Source organism: Phymastichus coffea, unplaced genomic scaffold, assembly GCF_024137745.1.
Source record: "Phymastichus coffea isolate CEN01 unplaced genomic scaffold, Cenicafe_Pcof_1.1 PCOF00112, whole genome shotgun sequence".
Taxonomy (NCBI): Eukaryota; Metazoa; Arthropoda; class Insecta; order Hymenoptera; family Eulophidae; genus Phymastichus; species Phymastichus coffea.
In genome coordinates, this window is record NW_026706923.1 from 614,336 (window position 1) to 640,968 (window position 26,633).

General features: G+C 37.0%; 1 protein-coding gene across 10 annotated transcripts in view; it reads left to right on the forward strand.

Annotated features, from left to right (window-relative positions):
* Positions 1 to 26,633, forward strand: part of LOC131670564 (patronin) — a 48,611-nt gene extending 21,978 nt beyond the window's left edge. Inside the window, exons 3-27 of one of the 10 annotated variants that reach the window (XM_058946258.1) lie at positions 8,664 to 8,759; positions 8,841 to 9,056; positions 9,190 to 9,647; positions 10,201 to 10,316; positions 11,060 to 11,173; positions 12,921 to 13,002; positions 13,154 to 13,433; positions 14,035 to 14,551; positions 14,620 to 14,783; positions 15,469 to 15,657; positions 16,950 to 17,077; positions 17,154 to 17,307; positions 17,375 to 17,567; positions 17,643 to 17,869; positions 18,514 to 18,667; positions 18,735 to 19,015; positions 19,083 to 19,376; positions 19,458 to 19,694; positions 19,755 to 19,932; positions 20,650 to 20,769; positions 21,219 to 21,314; positions 21,865 to 21,963; positions 23,215 to 23,406; positions 23,483 to 23,765; positions 23,833 to 26,633. In XM_058946258.1, the coding sequence (XP_058802241.1) occupies positions 8,664 to 8,759; positions 8,841 to 9,056; positions 9,190 to 9,647; positions 10,201 to 10,316; positions 11,060 to 11,173; positions 12,921 to 13,002; positions 13,154 to 13,433; positions 14,035 to 14,551; positions 14,620 to 14,783; positions 15,469 to 15,657; positions 16,950 to 17,077; positions 17,154 to 17,307; positions 17,375 to 17,567; positions 17,643 to 17,869; positions 18,514 to 18,667; positions 18,735 to 19,015; positions 19,083 to 19,376; positions 19,458 to 19,694; positions 19,755 to 19,932; positions 20,650 to 20,769; positions 21,219 to 21,314; positions 21,865 to 21,963; positions 23,215 to 23,406; positions 23,483 to 23,765; positions 23,833 to 23,977 (5,013 nt within the window). In that variant the 3' untranslated portion in view covers positions 23,978 to 26,633. The remainder of the gene's footprint in view (positions 1 to 8,663; positions 8,760 to 8,840; positions 9,057 to 9,189; positions 9,648 to 10,200; positions 10,317 to 11,059; positions 11,174 to 12,920; positions 13,003 to 13,153; positions 13,434 to 14,034; positions 14,552 to 14,619; positions 14,784 to 15,468; positions 15,658 to 16,949; positions 17,078 to 17,153; positions 17,308 to 17,374; positions 17,568 to 17,642; positions 17,870 to 18,513; positions 18,668 to 18,734; positions 19,016 to 19,082; positions 19,377 to 19,457; positions 19,695 to 19,754; positions 19,933 to 20,649; positions 20,770 to 21,218; positions 21,315 to 21,864; positions 21,964 to 23,214; positions 23,407 to 23,482; positions 23,766 to 23,832) is intronic. The other 9 variants (XM_058946260.1, XM_058946259.1, XM_058946261.1 and 6 more) reach the window with 9 other exon arrangements.

Here is a 26,633-nt window from a genome sequence, read left to right on the forward strand (position 1 = left end):
CGCGCGCGCGCACGATGTGGCTCGGAGACGATAATAAAAAGAAAGAAAATCAGCAACGGCTCTAACGTATACACACGTGTATACACGAGCGAAGGAGGCAACGTTTCCTATAGATTACATTTGCCTGCTGACTTTCACTGTGTCACGTGCGAGTCTTCTATCGCGCGCCGTTACCGCGCCGTTCGTGGGATAGCACGCCAGTTGTTTAGCGCAGCGGTCAGGAATCGCTGACGATAACGTTTGTACAACGGCGCGCATTGCTCGACCGAGCGGATCAATTAGCCGTCGAGTACTCCGGCTGGCTCTTCGATCGTTCCTACCCGATGAAAACTAGCCCATAGTCTTCCGTGAAAGTTTGAACGCTATCGACGCGAAGAGGTCGCGTCGCCGGCCAGCGGGACAATTGGCGCGTCGCATTTGGATGAGACACGAGATACAGGGGGAGAATGTCGCAGGCGGCAAGCCGAGCTATCCGAGTGGATGCACGTAATCAGTCCGAATAAAGGCATAAAAGGCGCGTTTAACATAAAACCCGAGCGCGCCCGTTGACTTACTCGTTTGGCGACAAACTTTAGAAACGAGTTTTCTCTATACACGCGAAACGGACGGAAAGTATTATTGCGGCACCGCGCTCGCGACTGCTGCAACGCTCGGCGCCTCGCTCGCCGTCGGCCACGCCGCCGCCGATTGTCACGCCGTCCTTCGACGATCCCGAGACCGGCGAAACGCGAAGGGGAAAAGCTCGCGCGGAAGTTACGGAATGCGCGCCGCGCCGCAGCTTTCACTCTGCGCTCTCGACAATTGGCCCGAAAATTAAACGAGGAGCGTGCTACGGCAGCCCGTCATCGGCGCGACCTGCCCGACCTACTCACCTCTCTCCTCCGCCGCTCCACATAGGAAGCATTGCCAAGCCCAAAAACCTATATAAGTCTGTGTGCTGTAGCTTTCCTCGTCCGGGTGTGAGAACAATCCGCCCGAGAACACGCGAGCTTCTCTCGCTATCACTTTCTTTGCCTTTCGTGCCTTACGGGGGCGCAGCTTCGGCTCTCGTGCACAAACGATTCTCTTGTTCAACTGTCTGGATTTGCCTTGACCCTAATTGAAATCGACGCTCGTTTGATTCATCGATTTCAAAAATTGCAACGCCGCCCAGCTATTTTCACAGCATTCGCGAGAAGGTCGTACGGAACGAAGCACAACATTATTTCGAGGTGTAACGATCAATTTTGTTATTGCATAGGTGATGCAACGGTAAACATTCGAGTCCTGTGAAATACGGAACGGCGTTGTTTGAAACTCTGTTAATTTTGATTAATTAAGGTTTACAAAGGGAATGGGAAATCAAAATAGTACATAATGATAATAATGCAAGCGTTGTTAAACGACGGCACGCCATTGTTTCTACATCAAAATTGCACAGCATCCCGTGACACGTCAAATGCAATGGAACCATTACTTTTTTATACAATGGACTTTTCAAATTGACATTAAAAGAGAAGGAAATTCATGCTTAACTTATAAAATGTAGACTGATTGATTGGTAATGATGAGGCATTGAACCTTGAGGAAAAGGGACATTACTTGTGCAAAAGAGCTGGAAACTCAACGAAAAAGCTTACATGACGTCAGTGAAAAGAATAGTAGGAAATAGGATTACAGAGAAGTTATTTAAAATAGTTGACCTGAAAGATTGCACGAAGTGAATCTGCCCCACACTGTGGACCTTTTAATGATAAAGAGTTGTGATTAATAATCTCTTCATTGGTGATGTCCTAATTAACCAATTACCTCGTTCAGACACTTATTGAAAATGGGGTCAGTTAGAGAAGTTGAGTTTTTTTACGTTCTCTTTCAAAGCACAATATGTGATTGTTTTGATTGCGTGTTTCCTTCGTGTGCTATAAGGTTTAGTAAGGTAACGAGACTTTGATTGTTTAACACAAAAAGAATCGAAACTACGACGCAAAAGCAACGTTGAATACTAATGTTGAATTTTCTTCTTCAGCCGACAGCAAAACAAAAAACGTGCCGTTGCATAGAAAATCTGAACAACAGACAAGCCCAGTATCTCCAATTGGTCACGCGCGCCGACTGAACGTTATCACTGCCGAAGCTTACCGGAAACAACAGCCAAGTCCTAATCGTCAGGATAGGAAAACGTAAACAAACGACGAAAGTGAAAAATGTGCAGACGCACGCAGTCAACAAAAATCGACAGAAGCTTTTACCAGTCGAGTGCTGATCGTGGCATTTAGCAGAGGCTCGCGATTCTAGTCTGGCAGCGGTACGCCGCAATTAAATTACACTCGCGCGTATAGCGAGTTTTCAGCCGCGCCCATCGTGCGCATACGCGAGCTGAAACGAAAGACGAGGGAGCGAGCGCGACTGCATCATCGTCGTACCGCACGGCTATGATAATTAACTTCCGAGCGCTTGTCTGCGTGCAGCAGCCTCGCACTGTGCTAAAACTCGTTTTACCGCTCGACATTTGCGTTTTTTTTGGGATTTTGTTTCTTCTTTGCAGGCTGATTTATGAATGATACATCTGATCTTAGCGATCTGTAAATTTCGCAAATTACTGTGGGCTCGTTTCTTATCTCCCCCTACCCCTAACGTCCCTTCCCGGTGCGAGTCGTGTTAATAAACGGATTTTATAACCGGAGATGGTTTTCGATCAATCCGACAGGTTCGGAATTTTGCTTCGCGTGACTTCCATTGAAGGACGTTATCCGACGAGTGAAGTTTTCTAATTGCATTCCACCGTAGCTATAACCGAACTGCTGTTCTGATTCATCGATAGAATTCCACTACGATATACTGTTACCATCAAAATTACGGTAATGATCGTATTAGATACCCTAATTTGGTTCGATGCAGTTGTATATTTTGTCTCAATCTTCAAGGATATCGAGATTAAATCTCCTGACATTCATTCAAAAGCGTGGGACCGGTCACCGGTCTTTTTTTTCCGCGTTAAGCACAATCTGTAGACAAGAAAATGATCGTGTCGAAGGAATCGCTGCGCGTGAATCAGCATATAGTGGGATAAAAATAAATGTATGATGATCGATGGTATGCCCGTAAACAGATTTCCAGAAGCATTCGCTCTAATAAATTTCAAAGAGCATTGTAGTAAGATTTTGAAATTTAACCTCAATCCACAGCAGCCAGCGATAGACGGTTAGGTCTAGAGTAAATATTCAATTAAACTGTCGCTGGCAGGATATTATATAATATTGCAAATATCTAGGCACTAATCAGAAAAATAGCTTTTCAGCTCTGCGTTAACATCCTATACAATTTGCTCGAGGCGACGAGGAAACAGTGATTCTTGTAATCGTCGCCAATAAAATTGTTTTGTAGATGCATTGAATGGATCGTTGACAACGTAGAGGAATATCAATAATGTCTTTGTTCGAGCCATTATATCTATCTTGAAGCTTGAACTTGCCACCGCAGTCTGCACTTTCAAGTTCAAAGTTAAAGCTCATGTGTATCGCGAATCCCTTTATAAGTGCGTCGCGCCGTGCAATGAAGCAGTGAGAATAAGCATTCCTACTTTATCTTGTATCTCGACGGCTACACTTACGCCGACTATCTCAATCTCGTTTCCGAACGATCGCAACGCGCGTGCCGGTTTTCTTTGCGGGCTCGCATTAACTTGGCGCGCACATCTCGGCGAGCGCGCGTGGGCTCGATCTCAACGAGGCACATTTTGTCATTTACCTTTCTCGACACCCCCGCTCCCGATCTTAATGACATCCACGAATATTTCCAAGTGCGCGATTGATAATTAATGAGCTAGAAAATACAGTAGCGATTGCGCATTCGAAAACAAAAACCACGCGTCATGGCTACTAGCTACGTGGGTGGACGTGTTGTCCATGGCCGGAATGCATATTACGGCAAATGTCGATTACTATATGACGTCTTTCACAAAGCCGCCTCTCACGTATCTCTTTTATGTGCCTCGGCGATGAGTGTCCGTCTTGTTCTCATGCAGAAAACATGAAAAAAAAGATCGAACCATATTGTTGTTGGCGTAAAGTTGGCCTTCGTTCGTTTTACAAATTTTTCGTGGGATGACATTTCACCAAGATTTTTTCTTGAAATTTAGGTCAGAACAATTTTTTTTTCTAAACCGCGATGAAGAAAGATACGTTTGCGGGAAAATATGCCAATGATCGGGAATCAATTTTCGTCGGCAGTTTGTATAAGTCGAGACGTAGAATTTTAAGGACTAGATAATGCCATTTACGTGAGCGAGAGAGATAGCCGTGCGTGTAAGTTCCAGAGGCATAAAAGGAAAGCTGTTCGATTATATTGCACATTGACGTTGCGGCGGTCGCGTACGGAGGCATTAGATGAAAGAGTGTTAAATACGCGACTTACCATTGTGAATGGAAAGTTATACTGAGAATTTCGGATTGAGTAACAAGGCCGCGCACTTGCGATTGCCTTAACTTACCAGTTTCTCGCTTTCGAAGCGAAATAATTGCCTTCCGAAAATCGAACGAACAGACGAGTGTGTTTTTTTTGCACTTTACTGTAGCGTGGATGACATCTGTTTCGAGAGGCGAGAAATTTATTCATGAATCTATCGACGTCGGTTCACGCCAATTCGCCTGCCAACGTCGTCGAACTCTGCTCTTATTAGAATGAATATATGAATACTATGCATGTTATAGTTTTTCGATGCAAACAAACTGCGATCGATGTAATTAAACTTTGTTTACAAAAGTGATGCGATGCTAAGTAATTGAATATCGCGTAACACGTGGTCGTAATAAAGAGAACAATAGAACGGATCCTTTTATAATCTTGATCGCGTTCTTATAAAGCGTGTCTAAAGAGATAGTCCTGAAAGACATACAATCGGGACGAGATCGGGTCACGAGACTCTACGCGAATCACTTTCCATATCTAAATTACGTCGACTGGATTTTTCCTAGCGCTGATTCCGGAATAATGTCAATTGGGAGAAACCAAGCGACTAAACGTATACGGTCACGTCAGGCTTGATTTGATTCTCGAGGTGACCGTTGCACCAAAGTTATACACGTTCGCGTACTCGACGAGAACGAGCTGCGTCGTGTACACATGTACAATGTAAAAGCGAACGTACCGAGGCCGGAACTGTGTATAATACAGCCGGCAGGCTCGGTGAAGCGCGAGTCTGCTCCGTTTGCTTGCATAAAATTCAATCGGCTCGCGAAAAACCGCCTAGCTTTCAGTTCGCGCATCGCGTGCGCGCAGCAGCGACGAGTTCTTTTTGGTCACACAGATGATTGGCGAAATCAAGGCCGTCGTTACTGACGCAAATGACAAGTAATAGAATGTCAATTGCTCTCTTGTCGCTCTTTTTCTTTTGGAAATCGTGTAGTAGCCATTGATGCAGCGGAGAGCAACAGGTGTGTTATGTAAAAGGTCGATTTCGCGAAACTAAAGGTACGAAAGGTAAACGGACTGCGAGTACATATAGCAAATTTTGAGATACTTGGATGTCAACTTGAAGACACTAAAGTTTCATGGCTCGTTCGTAAATTTTCTTACAGTAATAGCTATTACAATGAGCGCCAGTAACGTCGGTGTCAATGTCCGGTTTAATGCAGATCGATGCACCTAAATTGGTCTATTCGTCGTGCGTCTAAGAACACACTTACAGGAATGGCGTGATATCGAGTCATGAAACGACGTCACACGCGTTATCTGTCGTTTGATAGATGCACGTACGGAGCGTTGCTCGTACGATCGACTCTTTGCGCCTCTGGAATTGACTGTTGGAATTTTACGCAAAGTCGCTAAGTGTAGAGTTCCAAATTGAGATGCTAGTGATAGAAGTAATTGAACAGTCGAGTGTAAATAATTGAGGGCTCGTCAAAGGCAAGACAAACGCAACGTCGGTCTGTCACGAAGAGATTCGCGGCGAATCGTATTTATAAGGGTAACGAGCGTGTAAACGAGCGTGTAAACGAGCGGGTATTCTAATCGTTACCTCGAGTAATCGACTGTGCGCGCATCCGTAATGATGACTACAATGTCTCTCCTTATAGCGAGTCGCGTGTGCGTGTCCATCAAGTTTTATTCATTTATTTATTTATTTTAGAGGCGCGTCCAGACCTCCGTCCGACGATAATGGGCTTTCTTTCTTTATAGACTTCATCCGGCTATGTATGTGTGTGTACGTGTGGGCTCGCGTGTCCAACGGCGGTTTCCGTACCCTTCGAGATATGTGCGGTTTATACCTTTTCGCCTACTCTGCTTATAGCCACGATCCTATCGATCTGTGGAATTAGTAATTTACATTGGGAAGTCTCGGCGCTGTTGTATGCTAAAGTTATATACGCTTGTTACTATCGCTTTTGAAATAAGGGATATAATGCTAGAGTGCGTTACCCTCTACTGGGACAGCAGATATTCACTTGTACAACCCGAATGCGGATACTTTGGATAGGATGCTGTCGTTTGGATGTGATACGATATATGGCTCGAGTGATATTATAAATTTTCTTCTTATGTTAGCAGAAGATTCAAAGAAAACCGATAAATCACATTCACTGCGGAGCTATTCATCAAGCTCGAGATACAGCCATTTGTCAAAATACTTGTTAGTTTCGATTGCTTTCTTCGAATGATGTTTGCAATTCAATTTTACAGATTTCTCGATAAATTGATTGAAAATGTCAATTTGAAAAATATCAAAAGCGTGCATCGACCGTTTGCTCGTACGATTGCCTCACACTCGGGTGCTTTCGCTCAATCCGAGTAAATAGACAACGAAAAGCCGGATAATGATACGCGCTTGTGCGCCTAATTAAGTAAGGGACTAATGACTGCGTTTAGTCTCGAGGATTGATTACCGGTCGACTCTTGAATTGGGGGCTTCTGAAAGCCGTGTATCCATTTGTTGTTACTTAATGAACTCTACTCTTCTACAAGAATGCTAATTGAAATGGACTGTGGCATATTCCGACTGAAATTACAAGAAAAAATGGAATTGAATTGCGTGGAAGCGTCTACGCGCGCGGGGCTACGCGATGCCCAAATGTAATTGGCGATAGGCAAAACTGTGATACTCGTTGCGACTGCCGACCGCTGAAAATCAAAGTAGCTTGCATTCTGCGTCCGCCCGCGATATATCCAGCATCGTCCGTAAACTGCTCGTGGATAGAAGCGTGCAAGCGGCTATAAGTGCGACGTATGGCAGACATCACGGAAGGCTTGCAGCCAACCGCCCGTAAGCTTATCCGTCCTCGCGCTCGCCGCTCGCTCAGTTATAGCACTTCCTAGCTATACGTGTATATATAGACGCGTCTCCTCCTCGCGAGCGACGTCAGCGACCTCGTTTTTTTTTTTGCCTTTCCTTTTTCTTTTTTTCTTTTTGGTTCTTCTTCTTCGTTTTCGCGCGACAGCTGATCGGCGCATCGGCATAGCTCGAATTAGGGCCCCTCTGCTCTCGATTCCAATGCGACAAGACAAGCTCGATGGATGCGGACCACCACTTCCGTTACGATCAACGTTTTTTCACCCGCTCGTTATAGAGCCGACGCCGCAACAAAGCATGCCAGATGATGTAATCGACAGAATTTTATACTCGGACGCGATGCTGGTCCGTTTGATTACAAATATTTTTAATTGCAAGTACACCGGCATGATAACGATCACGTTCGCTTATAATGTCAGTTCGAGCACAATGAATGACTTCAGATTTTGCTCTATTCGACTTCGAATGGATGACATTTCATTGTCGCTTTTCATTAAAAATGCAAACAGTTTGCGCTAACCGCGGCGATATGATAAATTTTCAAACTCTTCGTATACTTGTGTCTTCAGTTCGCAGGATTATTGCATCTATTTTAATTTTCGTATAAAATGCAACATGATTTGGTCGAAGCAAAGTACAACTTAAGATTTATATTTCAATTTTCGCCCAGTGAAATCGTATGTCATCCGATTTAATTATACGCGTTTGATCATTCTTTACATGCCATTTTCTAAGGGACACTAGCCATCGTTTGAAAACTTATATTCATCTCGAGGAATCTTGCTCAGCATGATATTCTTCACAGCAGTAAGATAAAAAGTTTTCTTTTTAAGTAAACTACAAACGCTTGAATACTTTGGTTAAAAAGATATTTCCACGGAAAGGTAGAACGTCAGATCCTCCTAAAAAATTTACGATCTTGCTAGATGTTTTTAATTTGAAAATGTATGCGAAGGAAAATTGCATCTGCTGTGTTGCACGCATAATTTAAATGGATTGATCAAACGGTAACCAGCATTTACACGAATACAAATATGATTTCTCTGTTCTGAAAACCCATAGATCGTCTCGTGACCTTTTTGCTTCTTATACTCTGCGCGTGATTTTACGCTTCGCGCCAGATTTACTCTCATCGCTGGGGGCTACACCATCTTGTCGATTTTTCGTGCAGCAAGAATTTCTAGTGCGCTCGAATGAAACGGTTTGCTTCGTCGTACCTGCATTTCCCTTCGTCGAGAGTTATCTGAAAGCTTCATGGGTCAGTTGCAAATTGAAAAATAAATTTCGAGGTTGAAGAAATTTGACGTATCGCGTGTTATCATGAATAGTATTCAATTTGTTTGACTACTATGCGTTAATGAAGAAAATATTAATGGAATATATATTTTTTTTATTTCAGGCCAAACAACGTGCCTCCGTAAAATGGCTCCTGTCAAAAGCATACAACAATCGCGTTCCAGAAAAACTTCTGGAGCCCTACTATCGCGATCACGAGGTAAACAAACTTGACGTTCATTTATTCTGTGGGCATTACATTAATCCAAAGTACCGATGAAATCAACTTAAAAAATTGCAGGATCAGGAGCATTTGAAACCACAAATCGTCCATGCGCTCTCGAATGCGGAACTTTACTGCCTGGCACTGGCGAATATCTACTCGGATCCCAACTATCACAATCAGAATCACACTGGCATCCTACAAGCTCTCGCGCGAAAGGGCGTATACGTTGCCGAGCCAAATAGCACAGCGCTTACCGAGACGATTCTCATTCAGAATTCACCACTGAAAATGGTGCGACCTACTTCTCTATCTTTCTATTTACTTGCAATTATGCCGGTTGCTGCGCGAAAAAAGCTTTAAAAAAGAATGCTTTCACGCGTGAGTAAATTTGCAACATCATAAACGAACACTTTAACATTTTCAGTCGGCGCACATGGCTGTGATAGAGGGTCTGATGGTTCTGTACGCGAAGGAGGTGGTCACGGGCGAGCGCGTGGTAGCGGCAATCCAGCGCTTCGACCCACAGCCCCGAGCAGTCAGCACACCCCAGGACCACGAGCAAGGACTACTGTTGTGGATCAGTCACGCCTGTATAGCTCTCATTGCCAAGATTCAAGCGGAGGAAAGCGCCGACAAGAGTCGTCTGTTGCCCGAACTACCGCCTCCGAAAGATTTGCAATCACTGTGCGATGGCGTCGGTTTGGCCGCCGTAGTTGCTTACTACTGTCCACAAGAGCTCAATTGGATCGATATCAGGGTTTCCAAGAGGCCATCCGTCGCCGATGCTCTCCACAATCTCGCCCTCGTGCACGCATTCTGTACACGATGTTTGCCTTATCCGATCTTCCACATGCAGCCGGAGGACGTCACTTATATGAGGGGGTACGTTCGCTTTGTATGTTTGACTTTTATCGACGAATATAAGCAGCTGCAATTGTTTCTTTTACATGGCAATCTTTGTAAGCCACTTTAACTTTGTTTACACTTTGTACACGTATACCTTTTTTTATATTCACACATTCTTTTATGTAACGTTAAGGGCGATTTCATACGATGCTTTTTTTTGTATGATTTGAATGAAATCGAGTTTTGTTTACTTTTCTACGGACAATACCACCCTCACAATGCGTCTAACATTTTCCCCCACTACTGATTACAAATCTTTTTACTGCCTTATTTGCTTCAGTCTTGCAAAATGATTTAATATGATTTTCCTTAACTTTATACAAAGGAAGAAATTTATTTCGTACAATATATATGCAGTCATAATTTTCTCGGTGCATATATTAAATTTTGATACATTATTTTTTAAAATAATATTTTAAAACTTACTTGTATTGATTCTCTGTAATAAACACGAAAATTATACTTTAACATTTATCGTTAGATTAAGAATGTATTATATGGAAGTTAATATATACAATATTTATTTTAGGTCCATGAAGCAAAATCTTGTAGTTTTTCTAGCCGAAATGTACAACGTCTTAGAAATTCATCCCGCCAAATGCGTGCGTTACCCCGGCGAGGATAAAGCGCAACAATACTTGGACGGTGAGTCAGCAAAGCGATGCTTCCATACAAATTCTAGCAATGTTTGTTTTATAATTGTGGACGATCTTCGTGATTAATCGAAAAATGGGTCTCTTGTATTTTTACATTTCGCAAAAGTAAATCTTTTGGTGACGGGCTATATAAATGATTGGTGAAGGCTGACTCACACATTATGTATAACATAATCTCTACTCTCTCTGTTTGTTCTTTTTTTCAATTTTTACTCGTGGATTTCTAATTTAGTTGCAATCAATTGAGGCTTATATACTTTACAATAACTAACATTGCTATGTACCTATCGAATTTGAAAACTTATTAAATAAATAAGTTGATTGCGATTAAGTTGAAGTCATGCTTTTATTGGTGTCGATATATATATATATATATATATATATATATATATATATATATATATATATATACACACACACACACATACACAGTCTTAAAATATCGTTGCGCCCAATTGATATGCTCATTGGCTGCTAACATACTTGAAAATGTACAAAGAAGTTGTATAGTAGTTAAAAATATGCTAAATACTTGAAAGCAAAGGAAAAAACTAAAAGGAAAAGATGACAGCAGTTAATGTAAGGAAAGGGTGGAATTAATAAAAGATATATAATTATTCCACATATGTCTGAATGGCGTTGATCTACTACTCTTGCTCTCGATGCTTGACTCTGTGTGGCCGACTTGCGCCTCTTCATGATTCTCCTCCTCTTGACGAACACGTTAAGCAGCGTGCCCGCGCAATAGTCACGGCGTAGCTCATAAGCGAAGCCTGCCGCCTACATGCGTCACTGCAATACCTGATTTGAGAAGCAACCTCTCCATGTCCGCTCCGGGCTTTACAGGTACCCAACCGTACGACCTACGAAAGATCAGTTGCAAAATCAAGTCATCGAAATTTTGATCTTAATGGTGTTCTTTCTATCTTTTATTTTATTTCACAATTTTCAATAAAAATTGTCACCGATGTTACACGGAACCACGGCAACTTAAATGTGTTCATAATTTGTCGTTCAATTTTTTTTAATCAAGTCCTTCGACTAAGCTTAAGGGGTATAGCAAAATTATAATATTATTAAGACATTAATTTTCACCAAATTTTTATATAAAAATTTTATTATTAATAGTGAAGTATTCTTGAATCCTTCGAAAAAAAATTTGAAAAATAATTGGTTTTTATAGAAATTCATTCATATGTTATGTATATGTTAATTTTTTAGTTTTTTTTTTATTCTTGGGTTAAATCCATCGAGTACGCGGCCATAACAATTCTAATTAGTCCATTCAACTTGAACAAAAATGCAAACTATTTTTTCTTCTTAAATCAGGTATCTAAGACCGTAAAAGTTTGCATTGAAAGCAGAATTAACAGGAAAGCTTCGATAATAATAAAAAATACTTTACTATTACATTTAAGTATTAATGTTTTTGTAAAAATATGACACACTCCTTAAGTGTCTCAACATCGGTTGGTACTCGCTTAGTAGCCTTATTTTCACTTTCAGTTTGCACGTTTTTCTTTGTTTTTGCAAAAGGCTTAGTGCTGTATCAAATCAGACGAAGGACTTATCACATCTCATTAAATTTCATATAATGTTATTTGTTTGTTTGTATCTTATTAGTCATTTTTACGTATGTTATCTTGTTTTCGCACGTGTGTTATTTTATTACTTTTTTCTTCAATCACTATCATTTTATTTTTCTATTTTATCTCTCATTGTATTTTTCTATCATCTATGATATTTTGTTGTATACTTCGAAACTTCATGTGGTGTTGCTAGGTATTAGAAATAAAATACTTTGCACACTTGAAAGAATTTATTGTGCATTATTCAATTACTTAATATAATTGTTATAAGAATTTTCTGGTATATTTACAACTAAATCAAAATGTAATGTATTGACGTCACAAATGCATACATTCGAAGGTACAGTTTCGTTAAAATAACTAAATTGATTTTTCCAAGACTTAATTTACATTTATCAAACAAAAATCTTGAAATAACAAAAGTATTATTCTAGTCATCGTCTTAATATAATTTGGACAACATTTTCTAATACTCTGATTGGTTTTCTATCGTCGCATTAATCAGAAACGAGTGTAAATAAATGTTATTCTAACAACTAAAGCCTACATATGTAAAGTTATAATTGATATAAATGAATATTTTGTTTGTTGTGCGTATTGTAAATAAAGTAGAATATATTTATCAATCGTATTAATAACATAAAATAAGTTGAACTTGAAAGGAGATATTCAATTTTGATTGTTTCTTTTATCAAATAATACATTTATACTAGAAAAGTTCGATTAGAAGAAAATTATTTTATTGATGTAACAATGATGTATTATCAATATATAACAGTAACATTATTAAACAGTAATATCAGAAATTAAAAATGTTTTTATCAAATGCAATAGTAACTATTGACAAATATAAGAAATAACCTTTCACGTACAGCTTATTACAATGCTTGCATATTATATTTGATATTCATTCTTACTAACCTTACAGCAATCTATAGAAACTATAGTCTAACAATAACAGAAATTAATAAACTACTTGTTAAAATAATTTTTTTTTATTTTAGTCACGAAGCCGTTTGTACAGAACACGGTAAAGAAGTCGCAATCTATGTATCAAACTCCAGATTCTCATCCGAGCGACGAAAGGTTTGTAACGTATATTTTTACTTACAGAGTTCAGCACTAAATGTTTTATAATATTTTACGGTCAAATGCCATAAAAATATTGTAAAATTATTTTCACTACAAAAATTTCACCATAATTGTGCTATTATTTAAATGAAAATGATTTTCGCAGAAAAACGACCAGCGAAGAAGCGTTTACAATGCATCGAACGAAACAGGTGCCAACGCTAAGCTCGGTATGCGACGATAAAACGTCAATAAGAGCTGAGGCCGCTGGTCGGCCGAGCAACTGGGAAGAACAGAGACGGAGCTCTTATGCTGGCAGAAGATCGAGACGCAACAGTGTTACCAATGCCGAAGACTCGCAACTTACCATTGAAAACTTCGGAGGGTCCCAAGTGAGAAAAACTCTTGTTCACGAGACCTTATTAAAAAAAATTGAGACTATTAGAGTAAGACTAGGAATTATTTACTTATTATTTTAGAGCTTCTATTTTCTCATTTTATCACGTTTATTTTTATATTTTTTATACTCTCCAAAAATAGAAAAAAAAATCGCTTTGCAAGACGTCTATTGTTTAGTTGCGCTGCTGTATTTGTTAAGAAGTCTCTCGAATGGCAAGTTTGCCTCGAAAATCAACAAGGGTATACGATTCTAAATGAATTAGTAAACTTTTGTTAAACTATAACAGTAGTTAGCTAGTCATATTATTTTCATATTTTTTAATTAGTCTCTATGTAGTGATCTTTCTCTTATAATGATTTTCGAAATAAACAAATTGTTATTAAAATTCACAACACCAACTGATTTTGCTGTTGGATTGACTAAGAATCATTTACTCTTTTGTTGATTTAAAAAGTCATCCCGCACAGTGTGTTGCACATCGTTTTCGTTGGTTTGTTTGGTCATTCATCACATTTCATGCACAACAAATGAATTATATTGGAAGTTCCAGAAGTCATTGATAAACTATCTTAACGAGTACAAAGCAGCGAAATATCGACGTTAAAAGTTAGCAATATGAGGTGTGGGTGTGTTTTTTCTATTTACAGGACAATCTGCACAACATCGGCCGAAATCCAGACAAAGTGTTAGGAAAACACGCGTTACGACATCCACGTTTAGTAGCTGAACCGACATTGCCAGCGAGGTCGAGTATCAAGGATGCCTACGGCAGCGGCGTCCATCTTATTCTCGCCGACAACGGCCATGCGGATAACAATTCGCCTCCAAATTCGTCGCACCTCAGGCGTGAAAACTCTAATTCGAATTTGAGACGCCACGTGTCTCTTAAAAACATTTTACATTCCACGGAGAACGAAAGCATCGAAACAAGTACCACTAGAATGTCGAGCTTTGCGAACCTCAGCAAAAGCTCCGACAAGGGTATTAATCTCACATACATGGACCAAGATAAAGAGGATTCAAAGTACAGTGATAAGAAGCACGATCAGAGTAATGGCAATGGATTTGTTGAAAAGAAAACAACTTTTGCAACTCTGCCGAACATGACGACGTGGCAACAACAAAGTACTCAACAGAATCAACAAGTTGAAAAGAATTCCACAGGTTTGACAATTTCTGTAATTCTTGGGTATTTTTTTAAGTTCTAGAATTTAATTCAATCAATTTTTTAGATGAGAATGGAAGTACGGTCATGGCGTCGCAGTTGAACAATATACGATTAAAATTAGAAGAGAAGAAACGTCACATCGAAAATGAAAAGAAGAAAATGGAAATAGTCATGTCGAGACGAAGACAAAAGGTTGGGAAAGCAGCATTTTTACAAGCTGTTACGAAGGTTGGTGCGGGCTCTGTAATCTATCACTGTTCTGTTGTTTTTGGTTTGAAAGCTTCAAACCGTTTGTTTTTATTTTCAATTGTTTTCAAATTCCTATTTTGTTCGTAACAAACTGTCGCGATTCTTTTCTCTATTTTAGTTTCATGACCTTTATTCTAATGAAGTGATTGCATGACCCACACTTTTTATCACATGTGTAAATTATTTAGCACATTTTTATAATTTCGAGTGCATGGTTACTGTATATACGTTGTTTTTAACGTGGCTATTTTGTTGTGTGTGTGTGGGTGGGCGGGTGTGGGTGGGTGTGTGTGTGGGGGGGAGGGGGTGCATACATATTATCACTAGTGGAATTAACTTAGCATTGTTAAACTTCTCATTGACATACTTTTGTATTATGCAAGTTTCGAGATGTATTCGTAAGTTTTCAAAATATTTATAGAACATGTTAGTATTATTCCATTTGAATTTTAATTGAAAAACTATTCATGTAGTGCATTAAATTATACAATTAAATTCTAGCAATAATTTATTTGTAATCAGCAGTCAATTTCTTAAGTAAAATAGCGATGAAGTTAACAATAGCAAGAGATACGGTCGATGGGGATGGTGTTGTTTGTATATACAATGGTGGTGGATACTGTGAGTACTTAACATGGCACGCCTGTGGTTGGGTTCATTGCAGGGTAAAGTTAAGTCTCCTTCGTCGTCGACCTCCGGGGGAGATAGTCCTGTGGATGCGGGTACCCTAACTCCCCTTAGTTCAGCGCAGGTCGGAGAGTCGAGCATTATTGATGAGTGCTCGTCTTCCACTGCTTCCTCCATATCCCATCAGTTGCCTCAAGATAAACCTGAACGACCCTTCTCTCTTAAGGTATGATTGACTTTGTGCTCCTGAACGCACAGTCCTGAGAAAATTCAATTGCGTAACAAGTGGCATTCCCTTATAGAAATACGCATTCTTTAATTCAAAGACATTATTTTATTATCTCATCTTTTAATGATGAAACGAATAAAGTGCAGAAATTGAAATTTTTAATCTTAAGAGCATTGGTGGTTTTTACATATTAAATATATTCCTTTACAAAATAATGTACATACTTGTAATATTGCTTACGGTTGGCTTAAATTCACCTTTATAACGTTTAAAATGCATTAATAAACAATACATTGTTTAGTCAATATTAGAGCTTTTTAGAAAATAGAATCGATATAAACAATCGAGCATATCAATCATCATTATCATACGTCTTACGTTTGACAATATACTCACGAAAAATGAACAAACATTTTTTCTCAACCTATAAGATACAAGCACTGCACTTAAATTCACTATAATATATATACTTATTACGTCATTTCATATGCCGAGGCATGATTTTTTATGTTGAAAAGTTTTGCATTAGTAAGTTATATATTCCTGTTATTAAGTGTTAATTTGGTGGTGGTTATATCTGTGTAAATTAAGCTTGAAACTTAAATTTTATGTTTTTATAATTTCGTTTGTGGAATTGATGTTCCTATTTAAAAAGTGCATTTTAATGATATTAAATAATTAATAAATTTGAATATCTAATTGAATGTTTGGGTTAATCTGAGTTATACCAACATTTATCAAGTCAAGTACCGATTGATAAGTTAAGAAAGTGAAATATGTAGATGTGATAAAAAGCAAAACCTTGACATCTTATACAGTTACACGAGATACTGTCATATTGATCAAACAAAAAGACATTTCAGAAGTTACAGGGAGATTCACTCTCTGAAATGTTCTTGTGGTATATTGTCTTGGCTTCGATACATTTCAGAACACCTTTACTTTTGATGAATCTTTTGATGGTATCAGACTTTTCAATTTTTCACAATTGAATAATTTACTCGAAACTAGTCTTAACAGGTGTCAGAACTATAAAACCGTAAAAATTAATATATTTCAATTTATTTACCTGAAAAAATTCTTAATGAACTTAAGTGTAAATATTTTAATTTCAAAATTTTCTGTAGCTTATGTATATAAGTATTTAATTTTGAGAGTAACATCTATTATGGATTATTGGAAAATCTCAAAGTGCTTCTATTTGAAAAAACCGGTAAAAAGTCCTATGTATCAAAATTACGTTTATAATAAAAATGAGCAGACACATTAAAATAAAATTTTAACTCCAGGAAATTAGCGAAGATGTAAAAGATGTGGAGCACAAATGGCTGGATCAAGAAAATTCATTCGTGGAAACACGACGAACACCAGACATCGAAAATATGGATTACGATCAATATCATCAATCGTTGACGCAGTATGTATTAGAGAAAGTTTACTGTAATGTATGATTTGAATGCAATCATTTGTAATCATATAATTTTATATTTCAGAATGAACAACAGTCTAAGTGAACTGCAGCATGATATCCAGCGTTTGAATCAGCAGCAGATGCAAATCCAACAGCAGAATTTACTGGCTCAACAACAACAGCAAATACATCAACAAATGCAACAGTTCCAAAGTATGAGCCAGCAGCATTTACATGTAAGTTATTTAACATTATATCTGAGATTTTGTCTTAAAACAAAACAATCATGAGAATTCTTTATAGTCATATGGTATACCTCCACAACCTCCGATTCCTGCAAGGGTGCATGAGCCCCAGCAGTCACAATTTTATCTTCATGATCAACCACAAGTGCCAAGACGTACGTGGGGACAACCACGGCCAATTCATTTAGGAAATGATGTAGCTACTATTGGATATAATCAATCAATGGACTCTCGTTATGTTTCTCCTCCCGGTAAATATTCATTTAAAATAAAGCTAACTACGTTATTTTTATTAACATCATACTAACGAATATATGCATTTATAGTATACCAACAAGATCCACGGTTGTATCAAAATACTCAGCCGTGGGGTGTACCGATCCAGCAACAAAAGGGCTTCATTTTACACGATACATCACAAGAGCAGCGGTATCTTAATGGTGGAGAGCATAGTCTATCTAGTAATCAACATCATATGTCTTCGTATTCAGCAGCACAAACGCTTTTTAGTCAAACTCCACCGTCTTCAGCTAGTCCTCAACATCGTAATACTGTAAGTATTCGAATTATTTATCATTTTGCTTCTGTGACATCGTAAGACTGCTACTCTAGCTCTTAGCTTCCGCGCAATTATTTATACATGTGCTGCATACATTGGTGTACGTTCGTTACATTGAAAAACGTCTCAAATAGTCGTTTGACCACTGGATGGGTGAGCAAAACCAGTTGGTGATGTAATACACTCTTATAGGTTATAACACCCAAACGTTCGAATACGCAAACTCTTCCCACACGTCTTTACTGACTCGTAGGCTGTAAGCACACCTGTAAAGTATCTGTACTAGTATGTCAAACAAAAGCTACACTGTGCTTTGATCGCTATTGATATCAAATGTATCTATTTCATTTATCTGCCACTTAAACTAGAATAGCCTTGAGTATAACTAGTCCAAGTAGTTATCGCCTTGATGTTGACAGTTATAAGACGTGAGCTTAAATTAATAATTCTTGCACAAAATTAATGACACTTCTGATTGTTGACTTATTGTGATTATTTATAATTCGAGCTAGCTTTTTCATTAATAAAACTGTATCAAAACAATTTTATTTGCATCAAATAACCGATATATTTTCGGTGTTATACACATAAAATTAATTTTTAATGAACGTGATTAATGACTTATCAAATTTTTTTAGCAGGTTCATAGATTAAATCAGTTAATGAGTGACAGTCCTGATGTAAAAAGACAAAGTGTTCATCATATTCCAATGTCACATGAAAGTCCGTTAGAAAAGAGGATGAATTCTATGCCACCGGAAAATTTAGACTCTTCAAATAGGTCATACTTAGGTAAGTTTGTCAAATTTAATTCAAAATTGAGTTTGACCCGTAAATATATATGGGTGTAACATTTTAGGCAATGAAGAAGAATTCTCTCAAGGTTTTCGGAATTTGAATATCACATCCGGTAGTCGAACGTATAGGATACCATCACCAACAAGGCCATCAATATCGAGAAATTCGTTTCAACCGCATACATCTTTACGGGAGAAAACTCCATCGCCATCTAGTAACACAGCGGAGGTTGTGCCATTAGCCCCAAGTAATGCAGCAGAAAAGGGCTTTTATATATCTTTTGACGATGCGCCAAAAAAACCAAAGCCTTCCTTAAGAACAAAAAGAGCTTCGCCTAAGAAGGTAATTCTTCAAAAAACTTTATAACAATTATTTTCAACTATCTCATTTCACTGTTTTTTATATATAGGAAAGAAGCGTTTCCGCATATTTGGACGAGAATGACTATTTGCCGCGTTATGATTCACCGCCTGTCAATGCAACAATGGATAGGCCACGTCAAAGTATAGCACAAAAAGAAACGGAAAGAGAAAAGCAAATACAAATTGAAGAACGACAGCAGCAAGAATTAAGGGAAAAAGAGTTGCAACAACAGATGGCAAGAGAACGGCAAAGGGAAAAACTTAAAAGTGAAGGGTCGGATGGCCGTCAGAACAACAGTGTTGGATTGGTCATAGGTAACCAGCTTACTAATCCAGATCCTGTAAGTAAAAATTGTAATGGTATTAATGACTGTGTTTACGATTCTGATATTTACATTAAGTGTAATAATTAATTTTTAAAGAATTCCATTGATGAAATGGAGAGGAAGAAGGAAAGAATAATGAATTTGTCACTGCAGCGAAGGTTACAGCAAGAGGAATTGAAAGAACGGAAGGAAGCTGAAGCACAGGCGCGCAAAGAAGAAGAAAAAATGAAACAAGAAGAAAGAGAGAGGAAGAAAGAAGAAGAAAAAGCTCGAAGAGCTGCTATTTTAGAGCAATACAAATTGAAAAAGGCTATTGAAGAAGCCGAAAGAGAAGTACGTTAGTTTTTCATGCTAAGTGGACAACATTTACTCATCTGATAACACATCTTACAGGGTAAAGTAATTGACAAAGAGTTGTTAAATGCTTTAAAGCCAGCTAAATTACGGAATAAAGCTACTCCTAGTCGGCCACGGCCAAAAACGATTCACGTTGACGCTGGCGCGGAATTAGATTCTGGCGCATTGACACCTGCGAGAGGAAAAAAAGGCTCTTCCTCTAACCTCAGTACAGGTAATTTGCATGGTAATATAATCCATGTTTGTTTATATTTCTCAGAAACAATATGAACGTAATTCGATATGTACGCGAGATATATCTTCTGAGAAGTATATCCATATAGTTATTTACATAGCATTAGAAAGTTAAGCCCCGATTGTAAATGTGAATAGATTGTATGTAGTGAATTTTCAATGCCCGTTTGTCGCATGCTGCCAATGTTTTCAATTTTTTAATTATGCTATTTACTCTTTTCAATATGTTTTAATGTTTGTTTATGAATGATTTTATTTGTTATTTATTTATTTAAACCTACACAGAAAAGCTCAAAAACTCTGTCCCTCTATAATATAATAATCAGTGAAAGCTAGTTGCTGAAAATTATAATATATTATCGACAATTAAAAAGACGTAAATTTATATAATAAATTTTTACAAATGTATGCAATGTAAATAGTATTTGACATTTAGTGAATAATGTGTGTATCATTATGATGTTATGATGAAGTATTTCAAGTGGAAAAAATCACACATTCTTCTCTTTAATACGCTCTAGATAATTTCTGTGAACCGTTTCAATTCTAATGTGAAAAATAATGTGAAATGTTATTAAATAAAACTATTTACACGAAACATGTTACTTGTCGACAATCGAGACTATTAAAGATAAAAAATTGTTGGATAGAAATTTTGAGCTGATTAACATTGTTTGGCACTTGAAACACAATTTAGCATCGCTGACGTCACCAACGATGAGGCGAGACTACTACCGAGGTTCACAGGACAGCCTTACCGCGGTACATCTTGATGATCGGCGTTCCGGATCCCTTTATCGAGGTGGCAGCCTCAGGGGTATGCACACCTTCACACCTACACGAACATTAACTTCTCATAAGAGTATGCGCATATTGACACTAATCATTTTTTATCATAGTATACTCATATCGCTCTTATTTATAATGCTCATTAAAAAATGTCACCACCTTCACTTTCAACAAATATTCATACATGAATGGGCACACAAAAGATATCGTTCGATTGTCGTGAAAACTCATAATTGAACTCATATGAAAATTTGTAAACCTATGCACACATCGCAATGTCATATTTTCATACAAAATTGTAAAATCACTTTTTGTTTTTTTCGCACTGCACGCAAATCATCCGTATCATAGTAAAAGCTAGAAGAATCGATCGTCATAAATCGTTATAAATGTATCGCTCACATCGAATAATCCATTCTAACAATAGGCATAAGGCTTTTACTAACCATACTATAATAGTTTGTTACCCTATTTTAGTCTCTTCCGTAGATTCGCCTGACGACGGTAGAAGTTCATCGCCTTCTCGAAGCGGCAACCTGTTAGGACGACGTGGCTCGTACAAAACGTCACGAGGTGAGCTTTTTCTTTTCTCATTTTTTGATTTGCTTCAAAAATATATATACACTCGTGCATATTGCAATTAAATATGAATTTTTACGTTATACATGTCTAGTTCGATCCGTAGTTTTTGCAGGAACTTATGTGGATGGTATGAGCATATACATTTACGCATACATCAAGCAAATGTAACACCGTACAGACACGATACACCCGATTTTTGTTTGTTCTTTTCGTCTTTTTTTATTTTATTTTTCTTTCAACCTCGAATGATTTTTGTTAGCAAATAAGGTAGCTTGTTGTTTTTAGCTTTATTTATAAGTTGAAGCGCATCGTTGATCTGCACATGAAAGAAAAAACAATACGCACTGGCTATATGTATGTATGTATGTATGTATGTGTTATACTTAACGTTAAAATTTGCTGAAAAATAGCGAAACAATGTCTCTCCCCCAGATTGATATTCCTCTGTAAAAAAAGAAAGAAAAGTATTGAATGTTCGTAAAAGACAACGAGCTGCTCGAGACTAAGTGTAACACAACGGAAATGTTGCATATTATTGCAGATACGCCAGAACCTCAGCCGCAGGTTAGAGGCAGGCCTAAATACCCGAGTTACCAAAACTTTAAGGGAAGAAAGTCTAGTTCAATGATGAATCTGTGCGGTAAGGAGCACCTACAGTGCCTTGGACACACACACACATTTACAATTAATTCCCCTGATTAATTAATTGTTGATTATACTCCTTGGTTGTGTTTCGTGCTAAGTTTAACTTCTCTATGTGTTTTTTCTACACTTCATTACATAATACATCTCTCTCTAGGCCTTTGGCAATGAATAATAAAGACTATATATTTATTATACATAATCACGTAGTCGAGCATGGTGGCAGGTGGCTGATGATGATACGTCAGATACAAGTGGTGGCGGCCTTACTTATGAATAACACTGATACACACTTGCAGTCATCTCAACAGAGCACTTTTCTCTTGCCTTAATTTTTGTCGACTATACATTTTTAGCTTCGTATATGCATATCTAAGAAAACAGTCTTACATAATGCAAGACTTATAAACACATCGTGACTCATGAACATCTTGCTGATTAGCTCGACTGACATCAGCTTTTAATTATTAATTATGTTGTCATTTTTCCTAGATCACGTATTTATTCGGCTATTGAAGAATCACATTTTTCCTTCCTATTCTTACAATGATATACTATTTAGGATGGCTTTTGTGCAAGGCTGTAACTAGTAAGAACTATTATATACTTGGTATTAAGGAAAATAATCACTATTTTAGATTGCTACGAAGGCTTGTTCGGCTTACGTAGTTGTGTAATGGTTATGGGCGCCGTTGTTTACATAAGTGTCTTTCAGATTATCAGAATGGTTCCAGTATATACATTGAACTGTGCAGTTTGCTAATACTTAAATTTTAGACATTGCCTTATATCAATTAATGTTAATAAACATATATGTGTACGGCTCGTTTACAATTAGCTATAACATCGACACGTCATCCATTCGTCATTTTAGAGTCATTTATTAAAAGTAAAAATAATATCAAAGTGAATATTTTCATTGAATCACTCAAATCATTAACGCATATACTTTGAAATCGAAAGTGTTCTTAGAGTAAAATTATTAAGTAATAGTGAATTGATTAATTTTATATCAGTAGACACTACATCTCATTCAGTGTACAATATTTGTGATTGGTTCCGCTGGGTTTACTCACAAACGGTGACGGTTTTACCCATTTAACATTAGTGGTATGTTGATTGTAAACGAAAGATATAATGAGGTGTGAGGCATCTTGGGTTGTTTTATTTATTTTGTTTTGTCACATCACAACTTGAAAATCAAATAACCGATTGGAATGTTCATATGGAGCATTATTTTTACGTGCAGATACAGATAGCGGACTTGGTAGAGCAACGCCACCGAGACGAGCGCCAAGCCCGGGCATGGGTAGCATGCGACACCTTCCTTCACCCTCGGGACCCGGATCCTTGCCACCTGGGCTCATGACGAAGCGAAGAGTCTTTGACGACGGCAGCAGCGACATCAGCAGCACGCCAAGTTCTATGATGGATTACAATGGTCGGACATATTTGCTTTATTGTCTCCTATTTGAGTAAACACATCAATTGCTCAAATGTGCTCGTCAATGCTGCAGGTCCACGGCTGTACAAGCAGCCAGCAACAAAGTCAAACAGGAATATCATGTTGAACGCTGTGGAATATTGCGTGTTCCCGGGTACAGTTAATAAGGAGGCGAAGCGAAGGGTGCTAGACGAGATTTCAAGATCGGAGAGCAAACATTTTCTCATACTCTTCCGTGACGCTGGATGCCAATTCCGAGCTCTCTATTCGTATTGTCCTGACCGCGAGGAAGTCAGTAAACTGTACGGAACTGGACCGAAGCAGGTCATCGACAAAATGTTCGACAAATTTTTTAAGTAAGTTTCTTTATATGATAAATTATAATATTATCATTTTATTGTCGCTTATCGCTCCAATTTGCAGATACAATTCCGGCGGAAAATGTTTTTCCCAAGTTCACACGAAACACCTGACTGTCACCATAGACGCCTTCACGATACACAATAGCCTCTGGCAAGGTAAAAAGGTGAATCTACCAAACAAAAAGGATATGGCTCTCGTCATATAGTTTTACACAAAAAAACGAGTTTAATATAACGCTACTGTGCCCTTTGTTGTTCATAGTTACTATTTTAATACAGGCCCATATTAAATTATAATGCAAGCGTTGCGTTCTTAGTCAGTTTTATATCGGAAATTATAACGTAGGCGGAGATTGCAACAACTAAAGTTAAAAAAAAATTAATAGGAAACTTGTCATCAGTCGGTGCTGATACCTATGCATGGAACGAATGATTATTTGGATGTGCATACGTTTTTGCGCGTTAATTTTATAAAGAATACGTTGTTCACGGCTTTTTTATTTTTATCACGATTTCGGCGTCAGCACTAGTTTACATTATATACTGTTACGAGACATAGGTATTAAAAATATAGCAATTGTTTATTGTCTGCAAGCTAATCTCCCGACGACTAACTCGTAATCGCGATGTTTCATCTTGTTATCTCGCATAAGTCTATACATATAGTTAGCTAGTTAGTTTAATGTATCTGTACAGTTTATACATAAAACTTTTTACATTTCTCCCTTCGATTTTTGTCGAACCCCCTCCAAAAGATTTAATTAAATTTAATTACATCGCAATACAATATAGTATTTATTTCTGTTAGCCTTTTTAAACACAATTATTAACTATTACGCACTAAAACAATACCTCATTTGCTTGATAAATTCATTATAAATTCTCACAACTGGCTCTCCTACACACTCGTTTTGATTGTTCTTAACATTATGCGTCACTTTTTACATATAACTTTTTAATACCGTTACTAATCAAAGCAACATTATTTCGTATATTTAAAAAAAAAACAATTGTTTACTTTAAATATTTCTTAATGTTTAAACTTCGTTTCCAACTTTCGAGCAATTAAAACAGTGTACTTAAATATTATAATTTATATACCATGACATTTATTTTATATATGTACATACATGCTTATAAATTTATGCTATTTTTTGCGCAAAGAAATGAAATTTATTCAACTTTTTTACAATAGTATTTCTTCCGCTAAAATTAACAGGTAGAGTACGGTTAACGACTGAAACCTTGATGTACGTTAGTTTAGTTAAAGGATTTCTTTGATAATTTATTCAATTTATAACAAAGACTTTTATAATAATAGCAAATGTAGGAGTAATTTTTTAGATAATTTCATTGTAACAATCAAGCTGATTTTATTTTCAAAGTCAACTGCCTATTCTCGATCAACAGAAATTCTACATATTTTATCAAATAAATATTTTATGAAATATAAGCTAAGCAAATTTTTTTTATAACAACTATTGTATATGAACGACTGTTTAAAAATGACTGTCTTGCATTTCAAAGCATTGAATACAATGAGAATCATTCTGAATTTTATTATAAAGTACTTACGAGATTAGTCAAATTTCTTATACGTTTCGAAATTAAAAGATTGTTCACGAAAATGTTTCTAACTAATGTGATAGAGTTTACTGTGATTCTCATCTATTTGAAGTTGTGGTGAAAATCTGCGACTTTCAGTGAATTCATCAAAAATGATGAAAATAATAATTCTGCAGGAAAGAATTGAAAATTCATAAATCTCATGTTTATAAAAATCACGAAAGCAAAAATCAAATTCATTCATACACTTAAAAAACGTATTAATGAAATGTAAACAGTAATTCAGGTATGAATGTTGTGAATAAAATTGTATGCCGATTGACGTATTTAATTCTCTGGCATATTGCTTCTTGATCTAAAGCATTAAAAATTTCACATTCCCATTGGAAATTGTAGACTTATACAACAAAAGGTTAGAAGTGACATAAATAATGTGCAACATTATTCAACAAATCAATGTAATTTTTAATTTTGCTTTATCATTTTTATTAAAACTAAAATTTGTGCCATATTAGCAATAAATTTGTAAACAATTGCATAAGCAAGTAAAAGCAAATGAAATTTTATATTGAATATATATGTATATTCAATATATATATTCATATATATATATATATATATATATACATGTATTAATACATAGAAACTTAAATACTACGCTCAATCATCATGTAAATAACATTTTGTGCAAATAATGCAGTATTCAACAGTGAATTAATGCACAGTTGAACTGTTTTCGAAACCAACTGTAGTTAAAGATTTGAATAATAATATTCATTGACTAAGTAAATGATTATGCTGGTAAAGCCTTGTGGCAGAGAATTAATGTCGTTGAGAAATAAAACATTTATCTTAGTCACTAATTTTAAGGATCGGTAATCTGTAATCCTAAAAAGGATGAAAAATATATGTGTAAGTTGAAATATTTGAAGAAAAACCGGTAATTTCCAAAAGTTCTGGTTATTGCTTGCGCTTAATATCGATATTTGTAAAATTAATATTTAAAAAATATTAAAGCTTTATGAAGTTGTTTGAGAAAGAAAATCGAAACGATAACTCACTATAAAATAGCTTTTTATGAAGCGCCCAAACAAGAACAAAAAACAAAAAAAACTGAAAATATACTCAGCATTTGCGCACTGGACGAAATTACCCATAATAATAATAATCACATTACTGTGTACCGCAGTTATAATTTCAATCGCAAGGGAAAGAGATGTTAGTCGTGAAATAATTTTACATCCATGTCTGTAAATATTTATGTTTTTATATGTATACATAAAAACGAAAAGTGAA